This window comes from Ascidia mentula, chromosome 3, assembly GCF_947561715.1.
Source record: "Ascidia mentula chromosome 3, kaAscMent1.1, whole genome shotgun sequence".
In the NCBI taxonomy this organism is placed as follows: domain Eukaryota; kingdom Metazoa; phylum Chordata; class Ascidiacea; order Phlebobranchia; family Ascidiidae; genus Ascidia; species Ascidia mentula.
In genome coordinates this window covers 5,136,508-5,158,522 of record NC_138568.1, presented here as the reverse complement: position 1 = coordinate 5,158,522, position 22,015 = coordinate 5,136,508, and the positions used below count along the sequence as shown (strand labels likewise).

At 37.5% G+C, this 22,015-nt stretch overlaps 3 protein-coding genes across 6 annotated transcripts in view; all 3 read left to right on the top strand.

Annotated features, from left to right (window-relative positions):
* The window catches only part of LOC145896063 (uncharacterized), a 93,787-nt gene extending 85,704 nt beyond the window's left edge, over positions 1-8,083 (top strand). The window contains exon 50 of the transcript XR_014401650.1: positions 8,058-8,083. The gene's annotated coding sequence lies outside the window, so the exon portion shown is untranslated. The remainder of the gene's footprint in view (positions 1-8,057) is intronic.
* Positions 1-22,015, top strand: part of LOC145896064 (uncharacterized) — a 46,313-nt gene that overhangs the window by 12,106 nt on the left and 12,192 nt on the right. The gene's annotated exons all lie outside the window — the stretch shown is intronic.
* LOC145896067 (uncharacterized) lies at positions 10,207-15,832 on the top strand. Its single transcript, XM_082984893.1, has 7 exons — positions 10,207-10,364; positions 10,675-10,836; positions 11,493-11,654; positions 12,182-12,337; positions 12,767-12,915; positions 14,055-14,193; positions 14,292-15,832. Exons 1-5 carry the CDS (start codon positions 10,308-10,310, stop codon positions 12,791-12,793), a joined length of 564 nt encoding a protein of 187 aa, XP_082841019.1. The 5' UTR covers positions 10,207-10,307; the 3' UTR covers positions 12,794-12,915; positions 14,055-14,193; positions 14,292-15,832.

Here is a 22,015-nt window from a genome sequence, read left to right as displayed (position 1 = left end):
TATATTAATACAGCAATACAAGTATTATTTAATACACAAAAGTCACAGCATTTGTTGCATATATATGTATATTTATAACTACACTAAAACTGTCTAAAACATGCTTGAATAGCAACAGCACACGCGTCTGTGCTCAACTGTAGGCCCTCATAATAATCTTCATGCATGACTGATTCCTTGGTCTCGTGTCCTGGAACATTTGTACGTAGTAGAACCAGTTTAAAATACACACGTTGTCTCGTGTATAGCGGGCAGCAGAATTTCAATCATTTTTTAATCGTTTTTCCTCATTACATTTGCGAAAATAGTCTACAACATGCCAACGAAATTTCCCAAACTCCTTTAATGTATGCGTCGTTGGCACCACGCCATAACACGTTCCAGGTTAAGCTCAGAGAGAACCAAACTACAAAAGAGTGAAAAGTTATCAATGCTAGCGTAGTTGGGCATTATAACAACGTTATTTTTGCATTGTCTCTGTTGCGTTGTAAGATGACAAGCGATGGAATCTGTAAGATTGCAAATTCCATATCACAACTTCACAAACCAGTAAGTTGTATGTTAGACCAGTGGTTTCCAAACTTTTGGCGGCCACGACACACTTGATTGTTATGGATTCGTTTGTAATACACCAATTTATTTTTTGACAAGTTAGCCTACAGCATTTGGGACACGATGTTCGGGCCTGATTACAAGGATGAAAGTTTAAACCAAAAAAGACTTCGCAAGGATAATTGCACATAGTCTCAACGATTTATGCGATTGACCAAAAATATTGACATAAATGTAAAGGTGGCACAACCCAAAATTTTCCTTAAAATATGGGAAGCATGATTTGAAAAAATGCGACGTTGCTATTACTTCACAGACAGCCATGTTTTCCTTTTTTCGATGCTAAACGAAGTGACGTACCATGTAAGCACTGACATCAATCTTTAATTGTTTTGTAACAACAGCAACCCTTTCGTTGTGCCTTCACTATGCGAAAGTTCTCTTTACTGCATTTATTTTTTAATCGTTTGCCGTTATTACGTTGCGAAAATAGTCTACAACATGCCAACGAAATTTCCCAAACTCCTTTAATATAAGCGTCGTTGGCACCACGCCATAACACGTAAGGTTAAGCTCGAAGATAACCAGACTACAAAAGAGTGAAAAGTTATCAATGCTACCGTAGTTGGGCGTTATAACAACGTTATTTTAGCTGCGGAAGTGTAAATTTGCACCTCTGATAACTACGTTTAGTGTTTATAATACTTCCAGATACACACATTAAAAAGTTTGGCAAGTTTGCGATTTACCGGATTCGACTGGCAAAAGCTAATAAAACTGTAGCGCACGCACCGCCGCAAAACATGCGTTTTAGTTTTTATAACGTAGCACAGTTACACATTCCCTCTTTTATTGCCATAATGGAGCAGACGCAGGAAAAAAAAGTACAGCACAGGAAAAAACATATTTGTAAAATACCCTTAACAAAACGTAGAAGGGCCAATTCAAATATTAAATAAGTTTGTTTATTCCTTGTGATAAGCTATTTGATTTTATTGAATCTTGTGGTATTGCAAGCATGCATCTGCGACCAAAGTTATAACCGTGTTACTAAGTTGGAGCCATGTTTAATTCAGGTTATTTCTCTAACTGACTGGGTTACCGGAGCTCAACGATTAAATTCACAAAGTGATTGTTATGCCTCTGTGACGTCATAATTGTTACAATGATATTGTGACGTAAAAACTGATTCCAATAATTTTTTGTTTGTTTCAGATGACGTCGTTGAAACTTGATCATAACACAATTGATGATGAAAGTGCATCTGCTATTGCTTCATGTATTCAGTGGATTAAGAATCTGTCTCTGAAGGGTTGTAGGATGACAAGTGGTGGAATCTGTAAGATTGCAAATTCCATATCACAACTTCACAAACCAGTAAGTTGTATGTTAGACCAGTGGTTTCCAAACTTTTGGCGGCCACGACACACTTGATTGTTCTGGATTCGTTTGTAATACACCAATTTATTTTTTGACAAGTTCCTTCAGCATTTGGGACACGATGTTTGGGCCTGATTACAAGGATGAAAGTTTAAACCAAAAGACTTCGCAAAGATAATTGCACATGGTTTTAACGATTTATGCGATTGACCAAAATATTGACATAAATGTAAAGGTGGCACAACCCATAATTTTCCTTAAAATATGGGAAGCATGATTTGAAAAAATGCGACGTTGCTATTACTTCACAGACAGCCATGTTCCCTTTTTTCGATGCTAAACGAAGTGACGTACCATGTAAGCACTGACATCAATCTTTAATTGTTTTGTTACAACAGCAACCCTTTCGTTGTGCCTTCACTATGCGAAAGTTCTCTTTACTGCATTTATTTTTTAATCGTTTGCCGTTATTACGTTGCGAAAATATTCTACAACATGCCAACGAAATTTCCCAAACTCCTTTAATGTATGCGTCGTTGGCACCGCGCCATAACACGTAAGGTTATGCTCGGAGAGAACCAGACTACAAAAGAGTGAAAAGTTATCAATGCTACCGTAGTTCGGCCTTATGACAACGTTATTTTAGCTGCGGAAGTGTAAATTTGCACCTCTGTTAACTACGTTTAGTGTTTATGATACTCCTAGTTAATGACATGAAAAAGCTTGGCAAGTTAGCGATTTACCGGATTCGACTGGTAAAAACTAATAAAACTATAGCGCACGCACCACCGCAAAACATGCGTTTCGGTTTTCGAGAACGTTTGTACTTACGTTTTTGACAGCAAAATCCAAAGCACGAAATAGGAAAACATTAGTACTCTCCCTTTTATAAAAGCCCAGAAGGGCTTGGAATACTAGATTTTAAATTATGCCAATCTTTCAATGAAGATATATTAAAGCAGCAATGCAGGGTTGCACACTCCTAGTTTGTATGTATGTTTGTTTTCAAATGCAAACTGTGTATTTGGTGTTAAATGACCCCTTTTATATTCAACTTATTACGTTAAGCCCTTAAAATCTACTCAGGGTGGCATCTTGTAACTTTATGAGAAAACAGTATTTTTGTTTCTATTTCAATAATCCATGGCGCAACAACACCGCAAAAACATGCGTTTTAGTTTTCGGTAACATAACACAATTACACATTCCGTCTTTTATCGAAAAAATAGCGCAGACGCAGGCTTTAGTAGTTTGTAAAGCTCGATCACAAGTAACAGTAATACAAAATCACAACATAGGAAAATTCATTGAACATATTTGTAAACTCCCATTTAATAAACCTGGAAGTGCCAATTCAAAATCTTAAATAAATTTGTTTATTTCTTGTAATAAGCCATTTGATTTTAATGGGACTCGTGCCATTGCAAGCATATAACTGCGACCAAAGTCACAAACCTGTTACTAAGTTGGAGCCATGTGTAATTCATGTTCTTTTTCTAATTGACTGAGCTACCGTAGCTCAACGATTAAATTCACCACGTGATTGTTCTGCCTCTGTGATGTGATAATTGATACAATGATATTGTTTACATAAAAACTGATTCCAACAATTTTTCATTTGTTTCAGATGACGTCGTTGAATCTTGATGGGAAGACAGTTGATGATGAAAGTGCATCTGCTATTGCTTCATGTATTCAGTGGATTGTGAATCTGTCTCTGATGGGTTGTTGGATGACAAGTGGTGGAATCTGCATGATTGCAAATTCCATATCACAACTTGAAAAACCAGTAAGTTGTATGTTAGACCAGTGGTTTCCAAACTTTTTACTGTTACGACACATTGGATGTACTTCCTTCCTTCGTCACACCAATGTTTAAGTGGATTTAAATTTTCAGCTATATTTAAACAACAATTTTAGATATTTATTGAATACAGACAAGTTACAGCACTTGATGCACAAAGTTTGAGTCTGATTACGTGGATAATTGTTTAAATCAGGGTTTTTTAAGCTGGGGGCGTGGATGGTTAGCTAGGGATGCGCAAACGTTGTTAGATTACTTGTCTAGCCACCATTTCGTGATCTATCCATGTTTAGCATTTCTTTGTACAAAAACCATTGCCATTTGTCTGTTAAACCACTAGAACTTTGATGTAAATTTCACAGTGTTAGCTGTGACGTAACAATGGTCCTTGTGATGATGAAAATAGTCTTGGAATAAATGACTAGTTGTTCTGCACTTGAACACAAAGGCACAGCACGAAACAAACTCGACTGTGTAGCTGTAGCCGATCTGCGATATGAATTGTCAAATTATCATCTACTGAACCAAGCATTAAGTGGTATTCATATCAGACGCGGTTTTCAAGCGGCCTGGCATTCACACCAGCCGTCAACAGAGTCGGTACAAATCACGTGGTTGCCGGTCACACATAATGAAAGTGGGAGCGCTATTGTCATTGCTTGTTTAAATAACTGGTCAGTTTAACAAAATGCCCTGAATTTTGGAGCAGCAGTACAAGGATTATTTAATACAGACAAGTCACATTTATTGCGAAAAATTTGAGTAAAATGTTAACTACATTCTGCTCTCAGAAATGAAGACTAATGAGATTCTGGTTGCTGACTCATTTAGATTTGCAATATTAGATACAGCCTGCACAAGAACAGTATGTGGGCAAAAATGGTTCAGCAGTTATCTTAAAGCCTTAAACAAAACTTATTGCTAAATTACTGTACCTGTTGGACAGTCTTTAGTCCTTGACAGTATTTATAGAAAGCAGTCTTTAGCTCTTGGGAGTCATTACCCAATATTCCAGGAATTTAATATCCAAAACATGCTGAAATAGCAACAGCACACGGGTCTGTGCCCAACAGTATGACCTCGTATTAACCTTCATGCATAACTGATTCCTTGAATATTTCTAGGTAGTAAGACCAGGTAAAGATGCATATGTCGTCTGAAGTAAAGCGGACAGTATCTATTAGCTGGCAACCTCATATGGATAAAACTCATTCCTTTTACTGCACAAATGCGTATGCAGTAAACTAATTTCCAATTCAAAAGACATGCAAAGAAAGTGCGTGAGTGTAAACAACACGGTAAATATAAGAAAGCATGAAAACACAAAAAGGTGGGTGGGAAGAAGAAAGACGAAATGTTTGAGCAATCCGAATAGTCGAGCCATAACGTTCCCAATTTTTTCTCGAAAGTGCTTGGACACGAAACTTTAAAATTTGGTGTATCGCAGAAGCTGCAAGACTTTTAACGATGTCATTTAAAACAAACAAGAATGTAAACAATGGCTTTTTTAACACAAATATTTATCAACTAGATAAAATTATTAAAATCTTCGATACCTTGGTAGTTTAGAAGTTGTCGATACACTGGAGGAAAAATGTCTGCTTTTGAACATTCAGCGCGAATTCATGTGCATTTATTCGATAAACATCTGTTTAAACTGGTCATTTTCTGTATCTAAAACTGTCGTTTTTCAAAAATTCACCTGTATCCGCTACATGTTGCGACAACGCTGTACCAGCGGTTGGCCACGTCGCGTTTGCGTTGTTCGTCGGACGCGGCCAGTCTCGCCAATGTATACGCCGTCGCAGTCAGCACACGGTGTGCCGTCACACCTCCAGCATCGAACGCATCTCATGTACGATCTTTGGGATGCGAAACCAAAGCACGCGGTATTGCTAGGCGGGCGTTCGGACACCTAGATGAAGAAATCTCAAAGCAACCGTTTCAAGGTCTTGAAAGGACTTGCAAAATACATAGCAACACAACCACACCCTTCGTCACCTTTAGGCGAGGAATCTTGGTTTCGCCACAAAAACGAACTAGGGTGGCCATTTGCTAAATGCGCACTCTGCACATTACCAACCTCATGTTTTTAGGCTCTTCCTCTGCAACTAAGGTTTCCGCTCTTGTACACAGTACACGCAATACAGCACGCGTGTGGGCGATGGTGTACGCGAACCGAAACGACAGATACTTGTCGGAATGAGTCGGTTACCAGTATATGCTTGTGGGGAGAGGCCCCCGGTTCTCTCTTTAACTGGAAACTATCAAAAAATAATATCACTTCGACGTATTCACGTTCCATTATGAACTCGAAACTCGTTTCAATGGAATTCAGGTGTTCAAGCAGAGATTCCACGTCCACTCGACTCCATGTTTAAGCAATATCTTCCAAAGTAAACGCAAGAAAATTGTGGTACACGTGCTAACACATTTAATCTTTCAGTATAACGCAATTATACAAACTATCGTTTTTGTAAAACTTTCAGTAAGGCATTTCATAAAATCCGGCTTTCGTAAAAATGTACAAGCAATGAGCCAATAATATTAAGTGAGCTGCAGGCAGTAGTGCACACAAAATGGAATAATCTATGTCTGGTAAATCTATGTATATTTAACCTCTGCTGCATTGATGAGACCGGGTAGGTCGATGTTTTTAATATTTTACCAGCAATTAGATTTGTTGTAAACATTTAATGTCACATTTGCCTGAACTAATTCCCTACTTCAACCTTTTATTCCAGATAAGAAAGTTGAATCTTGCTTCTAATGACATACGTGGTGATGCGACAGAAACCTTACTCAAGTGTGTTCACAATATACAAGATGAACTTGCAGTCTCTCGTCGATGGATAGATGACGACTTCGAAGTGAAATTTCACAACCTGCCAGACCCTGTAAGTATGAAAACTATTTATTCCACGTACAAATTTTCATTGCTATTTAATACTAACACGATATTAATATGTTTACCTCATGGGGTGTCTTGTATTAATAAGGCTTGTGTCATGTACAAGCCTCAGGTTGCCACCACTGGGTTAATATAAAGAAAGTCGACATCACCCGATACTTACCATGTATTTTTAGTTTATGTGACTTAAAATTCAAAAAACAAAGTCATACAAACAAATTCGACCAATTAGAAGTATTTTATTATGTTTGAGTAGATGTTGCGTTTACGTTAATAGGTACACGTCACAAAATATTTGCTTCATGAAATAATTTTATATCAAAACAACACTTTCATCAACACTACTATTATTATATTTAAACGATGTATGAAATAACCATTCCGTTGTATTGTAGAAGCCAAAGTTGACAATTTGGTAAGAAGTGAATCTCTAACTCCTACTCTCCACTTCAATCCATCCCGTATATTTGGGTTTAACAAATTCAAGTAAATATGATTGATCGATTGGAATTATTTTGTGGAGATCAACTCCCTCTTAAACCTCAAAGAAGTTTTCTTAATGACGTTTTTTCGCAAAAAATTGAAAATTTCCAAGTTGTGAAGCAACGGATTTGAAACTTGTAAAACCTCTTACTCTACCTTGTGGCGCGTCTCCCGCAACTGTCTAACCACACGGTGGTGCGTCAGAGCTAGCCTCGTTTGTATGTTTAGGAAACCATTGTTTGGTTACGGGCCACGTCCGACGATTTATTTCAATAATGTCAACTGACTTATTGTACCAAAAGCATTTTAACATTTTTATTTGGCCATACTTCTTCCGTAATGTTTAATGCGCTTGTGACATTTTTTTTCGGTTCGGTTGTTCCTGCAGTACAGTACAACTTTTTTGTCACAAACAATACGAACGTTAAATATGGGTCCTTCCAAATTTACATTTATCAAAAGTCATGTACGGCATTTGGAGTTCACAAAAATCTAGTAATCTCAGTAACAGCGTTAAATTGGCCTCGAGTACAAATTAAACTTTCCAACACAGTAACTTCAACTGTAATCGTTGATAATTTCCCGCAACTCTGTATCAAGGTTAGTGCGTAAGTAACGATTATCGTTTCATGTCAGTAAAGTTGGTAGCGAAACTTTTGATGACTTTACAAAATACCACATAAATATTATGGAACCTTGCTGTTATCGGGTGACTTTTAAATACTGGAAAAAAGGCATGAGATGTACAACCAGGCGACAAAACTCATTCATAATTCAATTAACTTATATCTTTGGTATCGTAATATTCTGACCATTCAACACTAGAGTCCAGTGTTTCTCGTCGATATCTTGCTAAGATAGAAATGCGCCGAGCTCTGTTGAACGACAAGTAACAATATATTTTAATCCTTAACTTTTCATCGTCAGGTTTTAAATCTTTCCCTTCCTTACGATCTCGCTTCTATGCTGAACATGAGGACGAAGGAGTGGAACAGAAACCACGATAAGATTCGTCAAACTTCATTTCTACTCCATGTCATGAACACATAACATTCCCAAATGCTCCGTAAATATTCTTCATATTTTTTTCTGTGCTTTATCCAACTTCTGTGTGTTATTTGCCATTTTGGATTTAAACCTCACCGTGAGCTTGATTTTTCAGATCTCGCTCCGACTTGTCGGGAAATGTGGCTGATCCAGCTAGGCTTCAATGCCTGGGCTGTGAAGCCTGTAAACCCCATGATCTCGATACGATAGCTGTGATCGTCACCTGCGCAGTGGGGCGATCCTGCCAAATTTGAATGAAACATCGTTGCATTTGCATTATACGTTTTTATGTGGCATACAATCAAGGGCGTTTTTTTAATGAATCTTGAATATTTTTGTTTTCTGCTCTGTGGTTCATTGAGTTTCGTCTTTAATTCTCTCTTACGTTAAGGTTAATTGTACAAGTTTATCGGTTTTCCCAACAATTGAACGATAGATTTTCCTGTACTTGTAATTGCGAACCAAGCATTGGATTTCACATTTGTGTGTAGTTTACATTTAAAGGCAACCTGTATTAACTTTTGCAATGTTACATGTGGATCCAAACGAGTATTATGATGTTACATATTTTGCTGATGTAAATTGCGTTTTAATGCCAACATTAAATCATAAAGGCATCGGTAAAGTTTTGTTAAAACGTTTCCAGCTCACACTGGGATCCGAACCCTCGCCTGTTGACCATGTTTAGGACAACATCTTGTGTGTTTTAGCGGTTAATTTTTCTACCACTACATGTCACAATATCAATCAATACTAAATAGATGTATTATGTACTCCTTCGCATGTACTGTTCGGCATACACCAAAATAACTCCATTTTTGAATGCTTTTTAAACTGCGCTCTTCTTTGTGCCCGATTTGTAATTTATAGATGCAAATACACTATGAGCCAACCAACAACGACAGAATTTGTAAATATGTTGCAATCAATAAGATCCATAGAATTAAACATCGCCAGTAAGAAAAAAACGAACCGATCCGAAATAGTACAAAAGAAAGTGGTCGTACGCTGCTTGACGTGTAGCCTACCTATGTAACTTGACTTCTTGTACTGATTTCTCGTCATTATGTTTAACCCTTACTGTCTTTTTTTGTATTCTTGCTTACCCTTTTCTTCAATTGTACGCCTTTAGCGTCCTTTTTTCAATAATCTTAATAATAAAAAATGTAAGTTTCAAATAGTTTCAATGCTGAATATTTCTGTTTAAATTTCGTCACCAATTTGAGTTTTCGTTGCAATTAGGCTTCAAGAATTGAATGCGATTAAATACGTTTTGTTAAGAAATAATGTTTGGTTGCACAAGGTAGAAAATGCATTATCTGGGGATAATTCATGTAAGCTGACCACGTAGTACGTATTAGTTGTTTCTTGCACATGTTTCTTATTACTCCAAGTATCAAAATCTGTGACATAAAGCAACTCGTCCAGATGCGGACAACTTGGACAATTCACGTCGCTGCACCCATTGTCACTTGAAGTCATCCATGCACTTCACTTTTGTTTCGCCATGTGTTCCACATTCACTTTTGTTACGTCGTGTGAGAGAACAGGTAACTTTGATGACGTCAGTGTCTAGTGTTTCCAGCACCAATCAAGGTTCCCGTTCCCAACGTGGAGAGGCAACTTTGTGTGCGTTCTTTTTTCACTCTAGGAAAGATTGTAGTTTTGGAGTTGCTTTATAAATATTTGGTTGATGTTTTGAGTTTGGTTGAGATTTTCTGCTTGTTTGTGAAGGATAAGTGCTTTGATTGAAACGAGTTTTAGGAAATTTGGTTTGGAGAAAAGTTGTGCGCGAAAGCTTTGTTTAGTTATCAATTTGGTTGATAACATCACAAAATACTGCATAGTTTGTTGTTAGCGGTATCTTATCTTTTCGCTCCATGACTGTTTCGCTGGACTCGTTGCCAAAAAATATTCAGCCACACGTTGGTGCAGCAGAGTCCGAGTCTACAATATTTTGACATGATGTTCCTCTGTTTGAAGGCAGAAACAATTTTTTTTTTTTATTTGTTTATTTGTTTCAGATGACGTCGTTAAATCTTGATAGGAGACACAGTTGATGATGAAAGTGCATCTGCTATTGCTTCATGTATTCAGTGGATTGAGAATCTGTCTCTGTGGGGTTGTGAGATGACAAGTGGTGGAATCTGTAAGATTACAAATTCTATATCACAACTTCAGAAACCAGTAAGTTGTTTTTGTTTTTTTGCCAAAAGGAGCCAAATCTACTGGCAACCAATTAATATGGCCATACAAAAGGAACAACAAAATTATTCTGAATGAAAATTTATTTCTGCACACAAATAATTTATTCCAAATATTTTTTAGTAAATTTAAAAAGTGTAACTGAAAGATAAACAGGAATAATCATCCAATTTTGGCCATGATACACTCCCATGTTTGCAAGGAACATGTTTAAAATCTGAATATTTGTGAAGCTTTGTGGCGAAACCTTGCAGAGCAACAATCAATATTGTTAATTCCTGTTTTATTTCAGATGGCGTCATTGGAACTTGATGAAAACACAGTTGATGATGAAAGTGCATCTGCTATTGCTTTATGTATTCAGTTAATTGAGAATCTGTCCCTGCGACAATGTAAGATGACAAGTGATGGAATTTGTAAGATTGCAAACTCCATATCACAACTTCAGAAACAAGTAAGTTGTATGTTAGGCCAGTGGTTTCCAAACTTTTTAAGGTCACAAAACGCTTGCATATTCTGAATTCATTAGGTTCAGACTCCTAATGCAGTAGGTCAAGATTTTTTTGTGGTTTGTTGTTGCTGTTAGAGGGGATTGGTTGGTGCTATTTATTGTGAAGTGTGCTTTGTGTCAGGTGCATGTCAGTCGCTTTGTTTTGCTTTATTGTTATTATTAATTTACTTGTTTTGTGTTGTTTTTGAATAAGACATATTGATATTAATAATTTCCTGGATTAATTGGGCAAAGACTCGCAAGGGCTAAAGACTGTTCAACAGGCACAGTGTATTAACAATAGGAAAATTCCTTGAAAATATTTGTACATTCCCCTTAAATAAAACCTACAAAGGCTATTCCAAAATCTCCAACAAGTTTTTTTATTTTTTGTAGTTTGATTTTATTGCGTCTTGTGTCATTACACGCATATAACTGCGACCAAAGTTACGAACATGTTACTAAGTTGGAGCCATGTGTAATTTGGGTTCTTTTCCTAATTGACTGAGCTACCGGAACACAGCGATTGAATTTGAATAATTTTCTGCTCTTTGACATCATAATTAATACAATTATATTGTGACGTAAAAACTGATTCCAGCAAGTTTCATTTGTTTCAGATGAGGTCTTTGAATTTTCATGGGAACACAGTTGATGATGAAAGTGCATCTGCTATTGCTTCATGTATTCAGTGGATTGAGGTTCTGTCTTTGGATGGTTGTAAGATGACAAGTGGTGGAATCTGTAAGATTGCAAATTCCATTTCACAACTTCAGAAACCAGTAAGTTGTATGTTAGACCAGTATTTTCCAAAAAAATTGTCAAAGCAAAATCTTTAGGGATATTCAATACAGACAAGTTACAGTATCTGATGTTTAAATTGAAAGACCAAACTAAACTGTCAAAACTTGCTTAAATTCGCACAAGCAAACAGCACACGCATCTTGCCCCTAATATTAATCTTCATGCATGACTGAATACTTGGTGACATGTCCTGGAACATTTCTACATAGTAGGACCGGAAGTATGGCGGGCAGCAGAATTTCAATCCGCGCGCCACAGGTTGCACAACCCTAGTTTAGGTGAATGTTTTACTTTTACCGAAACTTCAAACAATGCATTTTCCATTAAATGACACCTTCCATATTGTATCTCATGATACCAACATGCATAGTCGTATCCATAGGGAGGGGGTAGAAGAGGCCCAGGCTCCCAAGCAATATCCATTATCTGCCAACCTCATATGAAAAACTTTGCATTCTTTTTACTGCACAAATGCCTATTTCCTAATTCCACATTTTATTACCAGATAAGAAAGTTGGATCTTGCTTTTAATGACATACATGGTGATGCGACAGAAACCTTACTCAAGTGTGTTCACAATATACAAGATGAATTTATAGCCGGTAGTGAGTTCTTCATAGATGACGACTTTGAAGCGAAATTCTGCAACCTTCCTGACCCAGTAAGTATAAAAACTATTTGTTCCATTTAAAAACTGTCATTGCTCTTTGATACTAACACGATAATAGTATGTTTACCTCATAGGTTGTCTTGTATTAAGGCTTGTGTCATGTGCAAGCCTCAGGTTGCCACCACTGGGTTAATATAAAGAAAGTCCGCATCACCCAATACCTACCATGTATTTTCAGTTCATGTGGCTTAAAATTTAAAAGAAAATCACACAAACAAACTCGACTGAATTTAGGTTCACAGGCTTCGCAGCCAAGGCATCGCAGCCTACTGAATAGAAGTATTTTGTTTTGTGTGAGTGGATGTTGTGTGTATGGAAATAAGTACAAGTCACAAAATATTTGCTTGATGAAAACTTTTGTCAACACTACTGTTATTATAGTTAAACGATGTATGACATAGCAAATTTGTTGTATTGTAGAAGCCAAAGTTGGGAGTTATTCAATAAAAGATGCATCTCTAACTCCTCCTCTCCACTTCAATCCATCCCTTATGTATTTGGGTTTAACAAAAGTAAATATGATTGATCGATTGAAATTATTTTATGGAGATCAACTCCCTCCTAAACCGGTAAGAAGTTTTTTTAATGACGTTTCATCGATAAAACGTGAAATTTAAATATAACCAACGGATTTAAAACCTCTTGAAAGCTCTTGCCCCACCTACTGACGTGTTTCCCGCAACTGTCTAACCACAAGGTGGTGTGTCAGAGTCAGTCTCGTTTGTATGTTTAGGAAACCATTGTTTGGTTAAGGGCCACGTCCGACGATTTATTTCAACAATCTCTACTGACTAAAGTACCAGAAGCGTTTTAACATTTTTACTTTAGTTTTACCGAAGGTTTATGCATTTGCGATATTTATTATAGGCGGTTGTGCCTTCCGTACATCACAAACAATATACGAACGTTAAATATTGGTGCTTGCAAATTTACACTTATCTAAATTCATGTACGGTATTTGACGTTCACAAAAATCTAGAAATCTCAGTAACAGCATTTATTTTGACCTCGAGTATAAATAAAACTTTCCAACGCCGTAACTTCAACTGTAACAAAATAAATATTATGAAACCTTGCTGTTATCGGGCGACTTTTAATCCTGGAAAGAATGCCAGAGACTTACGACCAAGCGACAAAACTCATTTAAAATTTAATTAACTTGTATCATCTGTATCGTAATATTCTGGCCATTCCACACTAAAGTTCAGTGTTTCTCTTCGATACTTTGCTATGATAGAAATGCGCTGAGCTCTGTTAAACGACAAGTAACAATATATTACTGCAGGCTGTTTGCTGCCAGAATCAACAGGGATTTCCGTCACTTCTCACCAATAATCCTGCAATATAGATTCCCAACTTTCCATTATAACCGAATCGATAAGTTTTAATATTGTCAACGATGTTAACTTCTTTAGTGACTTTACATTCAGACTCAAGTTGTATTTCTCACCAAGTAGAAATATGATGAAATCTTAAACAGTCGGTTATTAATTCGAGAACTCGTTTGTTTGCAAATGCAGGAGATGCAGAATATTACTTGTTTCATCCTTAAGTCACGTGATTACCCACGTCCTGTATCGTGGCATGGCGATATATCGTCACGTCACGATTACTTTCCAACGTATCGTTTCCTCGTCAGGGTAGACGCGAGACCACAATTCAACCTTTGACCTACTTTAACTTTTAATCCTAAACTTTTTGTCGTCAGGTTGTAAATCTTCCCCCTCCTTACGATCTCGCTTCTGTGCTGAACATGAGGACTAGGCATTGGAACCGAATCCACGATAAGATTCGCCAAACTTCATTTCTACTCCATGTCATGAACACATAACAGTACCGAATGCTCTGTAAATATTCTTCATATTTTATTCTGTGCTTTTTATCCAACTTCTGTGTGTTATTTGCCATTTTGGATTCAAACCTCACCGTGAACTTGATTTTTCAGATCTCGCTCCGACTTGTCGGGAAATGTGGCTGATCCAGCTTGGCTACAATGCCCGGGCTGTGAAGCCTGTAAACCCCATGATCTCGATACGATAGCTGTGATCGTCATTTGCGCAGTGGGGCGATCCTGCCAAATTTGTATGAAACATTGTTGCATTTGCATTGTACGTTTTTGTGTGGCATACAATCAAGGGCGTTTTTTTAATGAATCTTGAATATTTTTGTTTTCTGCTCCTTGGTTCATTGAGTTTCGTCTTTAATTCTCTCTTACGTGAAGGTTAATTGTACAAGTTTATCCATTTTCCCAACAATTGAACGATAGATTTTCTTATACTTGTAATTGCGAACCAAACATTGGTTTTAACATTTATGTGCAGTTTACCTTTAAAGGCGACCTGTATTAATTTTTAAATTGTTTCATGTGGATCCAAACTAGTATTATGATATTACATATTTTGCTGATTTAAATTACGTTTTGATGCAAACATTAAATCATAAAGACATCGGTAAAGTTTTATTAAAATGCCCCCAGCTTACACCGGGAATCGAACCCATGACCTGTTGAACATGTTTACGACGACATCTTGTGTGTTTTAGCGGTTAATTTTTCCACCACTACATGTCACAATATCAATCAATACTAAATAGATGTATTATGTACGTTTATGTCCTCCTTCGCATGTACTGTTCGGCATACACCAAAATAACACCATTTTTAAATGCTTTTTAAACTGCGCTCTTCTTTGTACACGATTTGCAATTTATAGATGCAAATACGCTAAGAGGCAACTAACAACGACAGAATTCGTAAATATGTTGCAAACAACAAGATCCATTGAATTAAACATCGCCAGTGAGAAATACCGAACCGAATTATTACAAAAGAAAGTGGTTGTACACTGCTTGACGTGTAGCATACCCGTGTAACTTGACTTCTTGTACTGATTTCTCGCCATTATATTTTACCCTTTTTGTCTTTATTTGTATTCTTGCTTAGCTTAGCCTTTGTTTCAAATAGTTTCAATGCTGAATGTTTCTGTTTAAATTTCGTCACCAATTCGAGTTTTCTTAGTAATTAAATCTTCAATAATTCCTTGCTATGCTGGTTTAATGCGTTTTGTTGAGGAATAATGTTTGCTTGCACATGATAGAAAATGCATTATCTGTGACCAATTCCAATTCCATGTAAACACATGTTTCTTATTGCTCCAAGTATAAAAATCTGTGACATGAAGCAACTCGTCCAGATGCGGACAACTTCACATCGCTCCACCCATTGTCGCGTGAAGTCATCCACTTTAAACTTTTGTTACGCCATGTGATCCACATTCAATTTTGTTACGCCGTGTGAGAGAATAGGTAACTTTGATGACGTCAGTGTCTAGTGTTTCCAGCATCAATCAAGGTTCCCGCTTCCAGCGTGGAGAGGCAACTTTGTGTGCGTTGTTTTCCACTCTAGGACTGATTGTAGTTTTGCAGTTGCTTTGTATAAATGTTTGGTTGATGTTTTGTGCGTTTTGTTGAGAAGTTCGGGTTGTTTGTGAAGGTTAAGTGAAGAATGTTTGACAGTTACGTGCTTTGATTGGAACGGGTTTTAGGAAAATTAGCTTGGAGAAAAGTTGTGCACAAAAACATTGTTTAGTAATTGATTTGTTTGATGACATCACAAAATACTGCATAGTTTGTTGTTAGCGGTATCTCATCATTTCGCTCCATAACTGTTTCGCTGTCGAACGCCCATTGGCGTGAGATATGAACGCTCGCCATAGTGTTTCGGCTTGAGAATTCTTTCACGTATGTTGGAAGTAGCGCCAAATTTAGTTATTACGTTTTACAAGATGCTTTGCATTGTGGAAATGGAAGTTGACGTTGTGTAAGAGATAACCCGCCTACTCCTTCCTATCCAGCCCTTTTACCTAATTCAAGTAAATACGATGGATCGATTGGAATTATTTTGTGAAGATCAACTCCCTCCTAAACTGACAAGAGGTTTTCCTCAGAAAAATGACAACACACAAAATTTATGAAAAACTAATTTGTGAGCTGAAGTTCAATATACAAATCTCACTAGTGGACATGGTGTCAAAAAATATTCAGCCACAAGGTGGTGCAGCAGATTATGGGTCCACATTATTTTGACATAATGTTCCTCTGTTTGAAGGCAAAAACAAGCTTGTGTCTTCGTGATCATAATTTTGTCAACGTCAATAGCAACGATATAGCTTACTGATCACACTCGGTTGGGTTCAGATCGGCTCCAGGAACATAACAATATGACATTTTTGCACTAATTAGTATAGGTGATAAATTCGTTGCAAAATCAACTCTACAGTAGGAGTGTTGGGTTTGCTTGAAGCGTCAAGGCGTGTAGAGCTCTAATACATAATATAGGTGTAATAAACGTTACCACAAGCCGTGAAATATTTTTCGAGTAACCTCCAACGGAAAGTGTTGAAGTTTCAATGGTTTTGGTTTAACATAAAAACTTTACAGTTTCTAAGGACCTGCGCAGTGGGGCGATCCTCCTAGTCGTGCCTTTGCATGAAACATTACCACTTCCTAAGGTTATTTATTACAACAGTATTACCAAGGAGGGGGATGAAATGTTTTTTTTTTTTATTTGGGCACTTGAGGGATGCCAGGCGAGAGTAACAAAGAAACACAAGTGCAAATAAAGGATAGTTGACATTTTTTCAAAAAAAAAATAAAAAAAAAAATTCAAAAAAACGCTACACAAATACAAAGTATATAAATCGCAATAAGGGTACACACTGCAATACAATATAGAATACATTTGAAAAGGGAGAAGAAGAATTAAATTAGTATAACGAATAAAACTTAGTTGGGGTCGGTAATTCTTCCTTTTTATAAATATTTCCGGTCGTGGACAAGACTGGTCTCTTCCGTAATGAACGAAGTTTTAACAATTCTTGGGAGGTTTGTTGAAGGGATGAGGTTTTTCTTAATTTTATTGCGGATTTTCCAAATTGTGTGAGTAAAGGTGGTGTTTAAAATAACAACAAGGACTTGGTTCTCTGGGGGTATTGTCAAAAGAAAGCTTGGCTAAAACCAAATAGATGGGTTGATCAAAATAATATTGGTTGCTGGGTGAGAGTGCTTTTAAAACATAACTAAAGAGCGGAGTGCTTGGATTTTGAGGAAGGCAAAAAATAAGTGCTCGAATGTTTCATAACTTAAAGAACAGAGTGTGCATCACGAATTGTTGTCAAAAAGAAAGGGTGCAAAATGAAGGGGTGGTAATTGAAACGTAAGCTGGTATTGAAAGGTTATTAAACAATTGGGTAAAAAAACGAAAGTGAACTAAGGGCAGTCAGTAAAATAAAGAGTTTCAGGTATGGAGTTTGTTAAACGTACATATTAGGGTTTCAACTCAGGAGAAAGTAATTGAGATTCCATGGGAGATAAACTTTTAACGAACGAAAGAAGGTGTTGATAGAAGGGGAGAGGTGTAGATGCGTGGGGCAAAATTATTTTTTATTCTTAGGTTCCAAAATTTTGAGGGGGGGGTATCCGATATTATATTGAACAAAAGAAAAAACGGGGGTTGTGTGTGTGTCTGGTATTCTCCGTGTGTAATAATTTTTGACAGTAAATATTTAAAGTGCATATGACACGCAAAAATCAAACATGTTAATAATCAAACTAAGAAATGTTCATAACTTTAGAACATTTCTGGCGAAAAAAGTAGCTTGATACGATGACTGGTTTCTGAGATACAGCTGATCAAAGTCGCACTGTTGCCGCTGCGAACGAAATCGTGCGAAAGCGAGATATTGTTGCGTGACGTCATAGAAGATGCTTCGGTCGAGCGCGAGTGCTGGCAGCAAGCCTTATGCGTAGGAATGGAAAACATTGTAAAACTGATTTAAGCATAATATTGCATTAAACAGGGGACAAAAAGAGAACAAGTGCAATAAACGGATTTTGATGTTAATTTAAGCTGAAGACAGATGGCCGCTGTTCGACCTATTATGTCTTATTTAGTTGTGTAATAATAAAACAGTCACTGGGACAGGGTGTTCTTGTTGTTACAGCATTTATGATCGCTAACGTGATACATGAACTTTTGAAAACACGACAGAGACAAACCATTAGTTTAGCATTGTCGTTTTGTCCACTCACAGTTATGTCGTTTCTGCTATACCCTGTGGTCTTCCGTTAATTAGGGACAAATAAGCCTTCGATTCGTGACGTCACAATGCCAAATTTTTGTGTGATGCAAAACCCTGTCCTGACCTTTAAGGTAACGTAATCTGTGGATTCTCCTATGTTTGAAACTATTCGATATCTGCAAAAACAGGCGCCTTCTCCTATCTAAACAATGCATTTTTTCGACGCAAGCGCCTTATGTGATGTCCTTTTCTCCTCAGCGCAAAAGGTTTAGGATTTTTGGTCGCCGTTACTTTTCGTGCAGTTTTCTACATTTTTTTAGTTGACGTAGTGCCGTAAAACTTTGGATATATGTTTGTTGTAGATGTACCTTTAGTTCTACGCAAAGTTGTCATGGCCGTGTCATATGTACTTTAAACTAGATCAGCATAGAGCAGTGGTTCTCAAACTGTGGTACGCGTACCACTAGTGGTACGCGAGAGCTTTTCAAGTGGTACGCGATTTAGTCTACTCCACACAATTTGCCGCACTTTGCAGAAGCCAAAACGCTGCAAATACATGATGTCGGTTTTCTTGATTGTGCATTTGGGACGCAATAGTATCAGCGTGAAATTGTTGCACTGTTGAAGTAATTCTGACATCGTGTATTCAACTGTGCAACAATTTCACGTTGATACTATTGCGACACAAATGCACAAAAAAGAAATCCAAGCAACAGGTGATATTGGTTAAATTGTTATAGGTGGTATGTCATAACAGTTATGGTATAGTAATACGGTGGTACGCAGTGTATCAAAAAACAAATGAGCGGTACGTGATTGGAAAAAGTTTGAGAAACACTGGCATAGAGGGATAGGTTAACCATCATGGTTAAACGACGCCAGGGTTTTGACGGGTAGGATGGGATTTTGGTGGCCTGCTACAAAACCTGCCACAAAACCTGCCACACAGTGTCGTCGACTGCTTCCCACTGCCGCTGAGGGAGGGGGTACGTTTTTGCTAATAAGATATTTGGGGTAGGAGTACAGTTTTGGTTAGGATGCTTTTCGAATTGTAGGTGAAAGGAGTTGATTGTAGTGGAGGCGTGATCACGTAGAGAAGATGTTGATTTGCGCCATGCCGCGGATTGAGTTGGGATGTCCGATTGGGATATTTAAAAGGTTTATGCTGGCCTCTCGGTTCCAAGTTAAATTATGCTGGGTTAAGTTACAAGGGGGATTGATCATGGCAATCGCCTGGGTTTTGATGGGATTCTAAGTTAGATCAGAAACTGCCGAAAATTGTTTAACGAGGTTTGGCCGTTCACCGCAAGGGTGAAATCGTCCGCGTAGACGATTGCTTTGTGTATTTTGCGGCCAGGCGCGGGGATGGACCTGATTGAGAGGTGCTTCTGGATGGCAGCGAGCAACGGATCAACGGCAATCATAAAGAGGTTCAGCCTAAGGGTGAAATGTTTTTTTCGTAGTGCTTTCCGGGAATAACACCTTTGCAACACTAACAATGGCAGCGTACTTCAAGTTCGCATACCATCGGTTTCGTCATATTCTCAATCATAGAAGCGTTGAAATGGACAAGAATCGGAATGTTTACATCTTGTTTTGAATGATGTAAAAAATATTTTCTATTATACATCTCTTCATTGCATGGCGGCTTGGTTGAACAAGTTGTCTCTCTGGTTAGCACTCGGAAATCAACGTACAAGATCCCAGCTCCAACCGTCTGCTTCCCACTCATACTGATAACTGCACGTTTCCAGAGTCATCGGATGCAATGTGACGTACACCAACATTTCGACCAATAGTTACATGGAGTCGCCACCTGGGCAGCACCACAATACCCACCACCACTGCCACAAGTTAGTTGTAAGTTGTAATCAGAGCAAACAATTGATCGGTCGAATCTGGCGCAGGATAACTTGGTATCAGAATCGAAGAAAAAACTTTTGTAAGGAGAGAATATTTACGGCTATACCTACGATAAAATTGCACGTGTCGATAGTAATCCGCATTTGTGTAACTAAACAATACCTATATAAATTCACTGTTACCAATTTATCTATAGTTGTTTGCGTATTCAATAACATCAATATAAACAATACCAGGTCTGATTACCCAGCTTAGCGGCCGAATCCGGTTGCCACGAATGCAACACTGCTATTAGAAAAAAATCATTTTAATGTTTTTGTTAAATTGTGAGTAAAAATACACTACTTAGAAAACTAGAAAATTATTAGTTGGCAACGGTTGCTAAGAAACTGAGGCACTCCTGTCACTGGAGGCGGTATTGTTTGAACGTATGTATTTCTTATGAAAGGAAAGTGTAAGGTGCCGATAAGGAAAGTGCGAACGAATCCTTGTTTTACTTTTGCTATGTTAGCGATAGTTAGAGTGAGGTGAAAACACAAATAGAAAAATGTGAGAAAAACGGAGCGAACAAGGTCGTTATCACTGGGTTTGTCGCCGATTTCGACGTGGTCGACTCGACTGTAGTTTATCGTATTAGCATCATTGATCGGCGCCCAATGCCTGAGCAGGCAAACCCTGTTTAAAATTATAGGAAATATTATTGCCCACAAAGTGTTTTAATTTGTGCTTATATGTCAAGTTTTGTCCGCCATCATTGCGCTACAAACAGCCTCCTCTGTGCCATTAGACTCAATGACCTGCGGTTAAGACCATTTTGCTGGGAACTGTGAGCTGATGGTTGGTTTCTTAACTTATCTCGTGTTTACCTGCATGCTTTAGGCAAGTCTTGTGCAAAGTTAAAAAAAAGTTATATCAAATTTGTTTGTATGTATGTTTTTGTTGAACGCAAACAGTATATTTGCTGTTAAATAAAACCTTGCATATTCAGCTTTTGATACCAGCATCGCAGCATGCATGTGTGTATCTAGGTTTAAGGGGTAACTATTGCCATAAACCAATAAAATTTACTCAGGGTGGCATCGGGAAACTTTATCAGAAAAACAATTTGTAGTTTGAAAAAAAAAACTTTAAAGTCAGTCAAAATACAAAAAAAAACAATTTTTTAAAGGAAATTCCAAGTACACTATGGCACAAACACCAACAAAAAACATGTGTTTGGGTTTTTGCGCAGACAACGGCATTAGTAGTTCGTAAAGCTCGATCACAAGTAACAGTAACACAAAATCACAACATAGGAAAACTCCCTGAATATATTTATACATTCCCTTTAATAAACCTTAGAAGGGCCAATCCAAAACCTTCAATAAGTCCTTGTAATAAGCCATTTAATTTTTTAGGTTTCGTGGCATTGCAAGCATATAACTGCGACCAAATTCACAAACGTGTTACTAAGTTGGAGCCATGTGTAATTCAGGTTCCTTCTCTAACTGACTGAGCTACCCGAGCTCTATGAAAAATTTCACCAAGTGATTGTTCTACGAGTTAATGATGAAAGTGCATCTGCAATAGCATTAACTATTCACCTAATCAAAAACCTGTTTCTTCGTGGATGTAAGATTGCTGGCCCTGACATGTGTGAAACTACTGATGCTTTGTTGGAATCTCAACATCAAGTAAGTTTTTGATTTTGTTGTACATAAAAACTAATACACTTAGTATTACTTAAATA

What these genes read in the sequence shown, in the direction of transcription:
- LOC145896067 (XM_082984893.1), top strand. Translation starts at nt 10,308, where the DNA reads ATGACAAGTGGTGGAATCTGTAAGATTACAAATTCTATATCACAACTT. An exon ending in TATCACAACTTCAGAAACCA is followed by an intron (nt 10,365 to 10,674) that starts GTAAGTTGTTTT and finishes GTTTTATTTCAG; the next exon opens with ATGGCGTCATTGGAACTTGA. An exon ending in TCTGCAACCTTCCTGACCCA is followed by an intron (nt 12,338 to 12,766) that starts GTAAGTATAAAA and finishes GTTGTATTGTAG; the next exon opens with AAGCCAAAGTTGGGAGTTAT.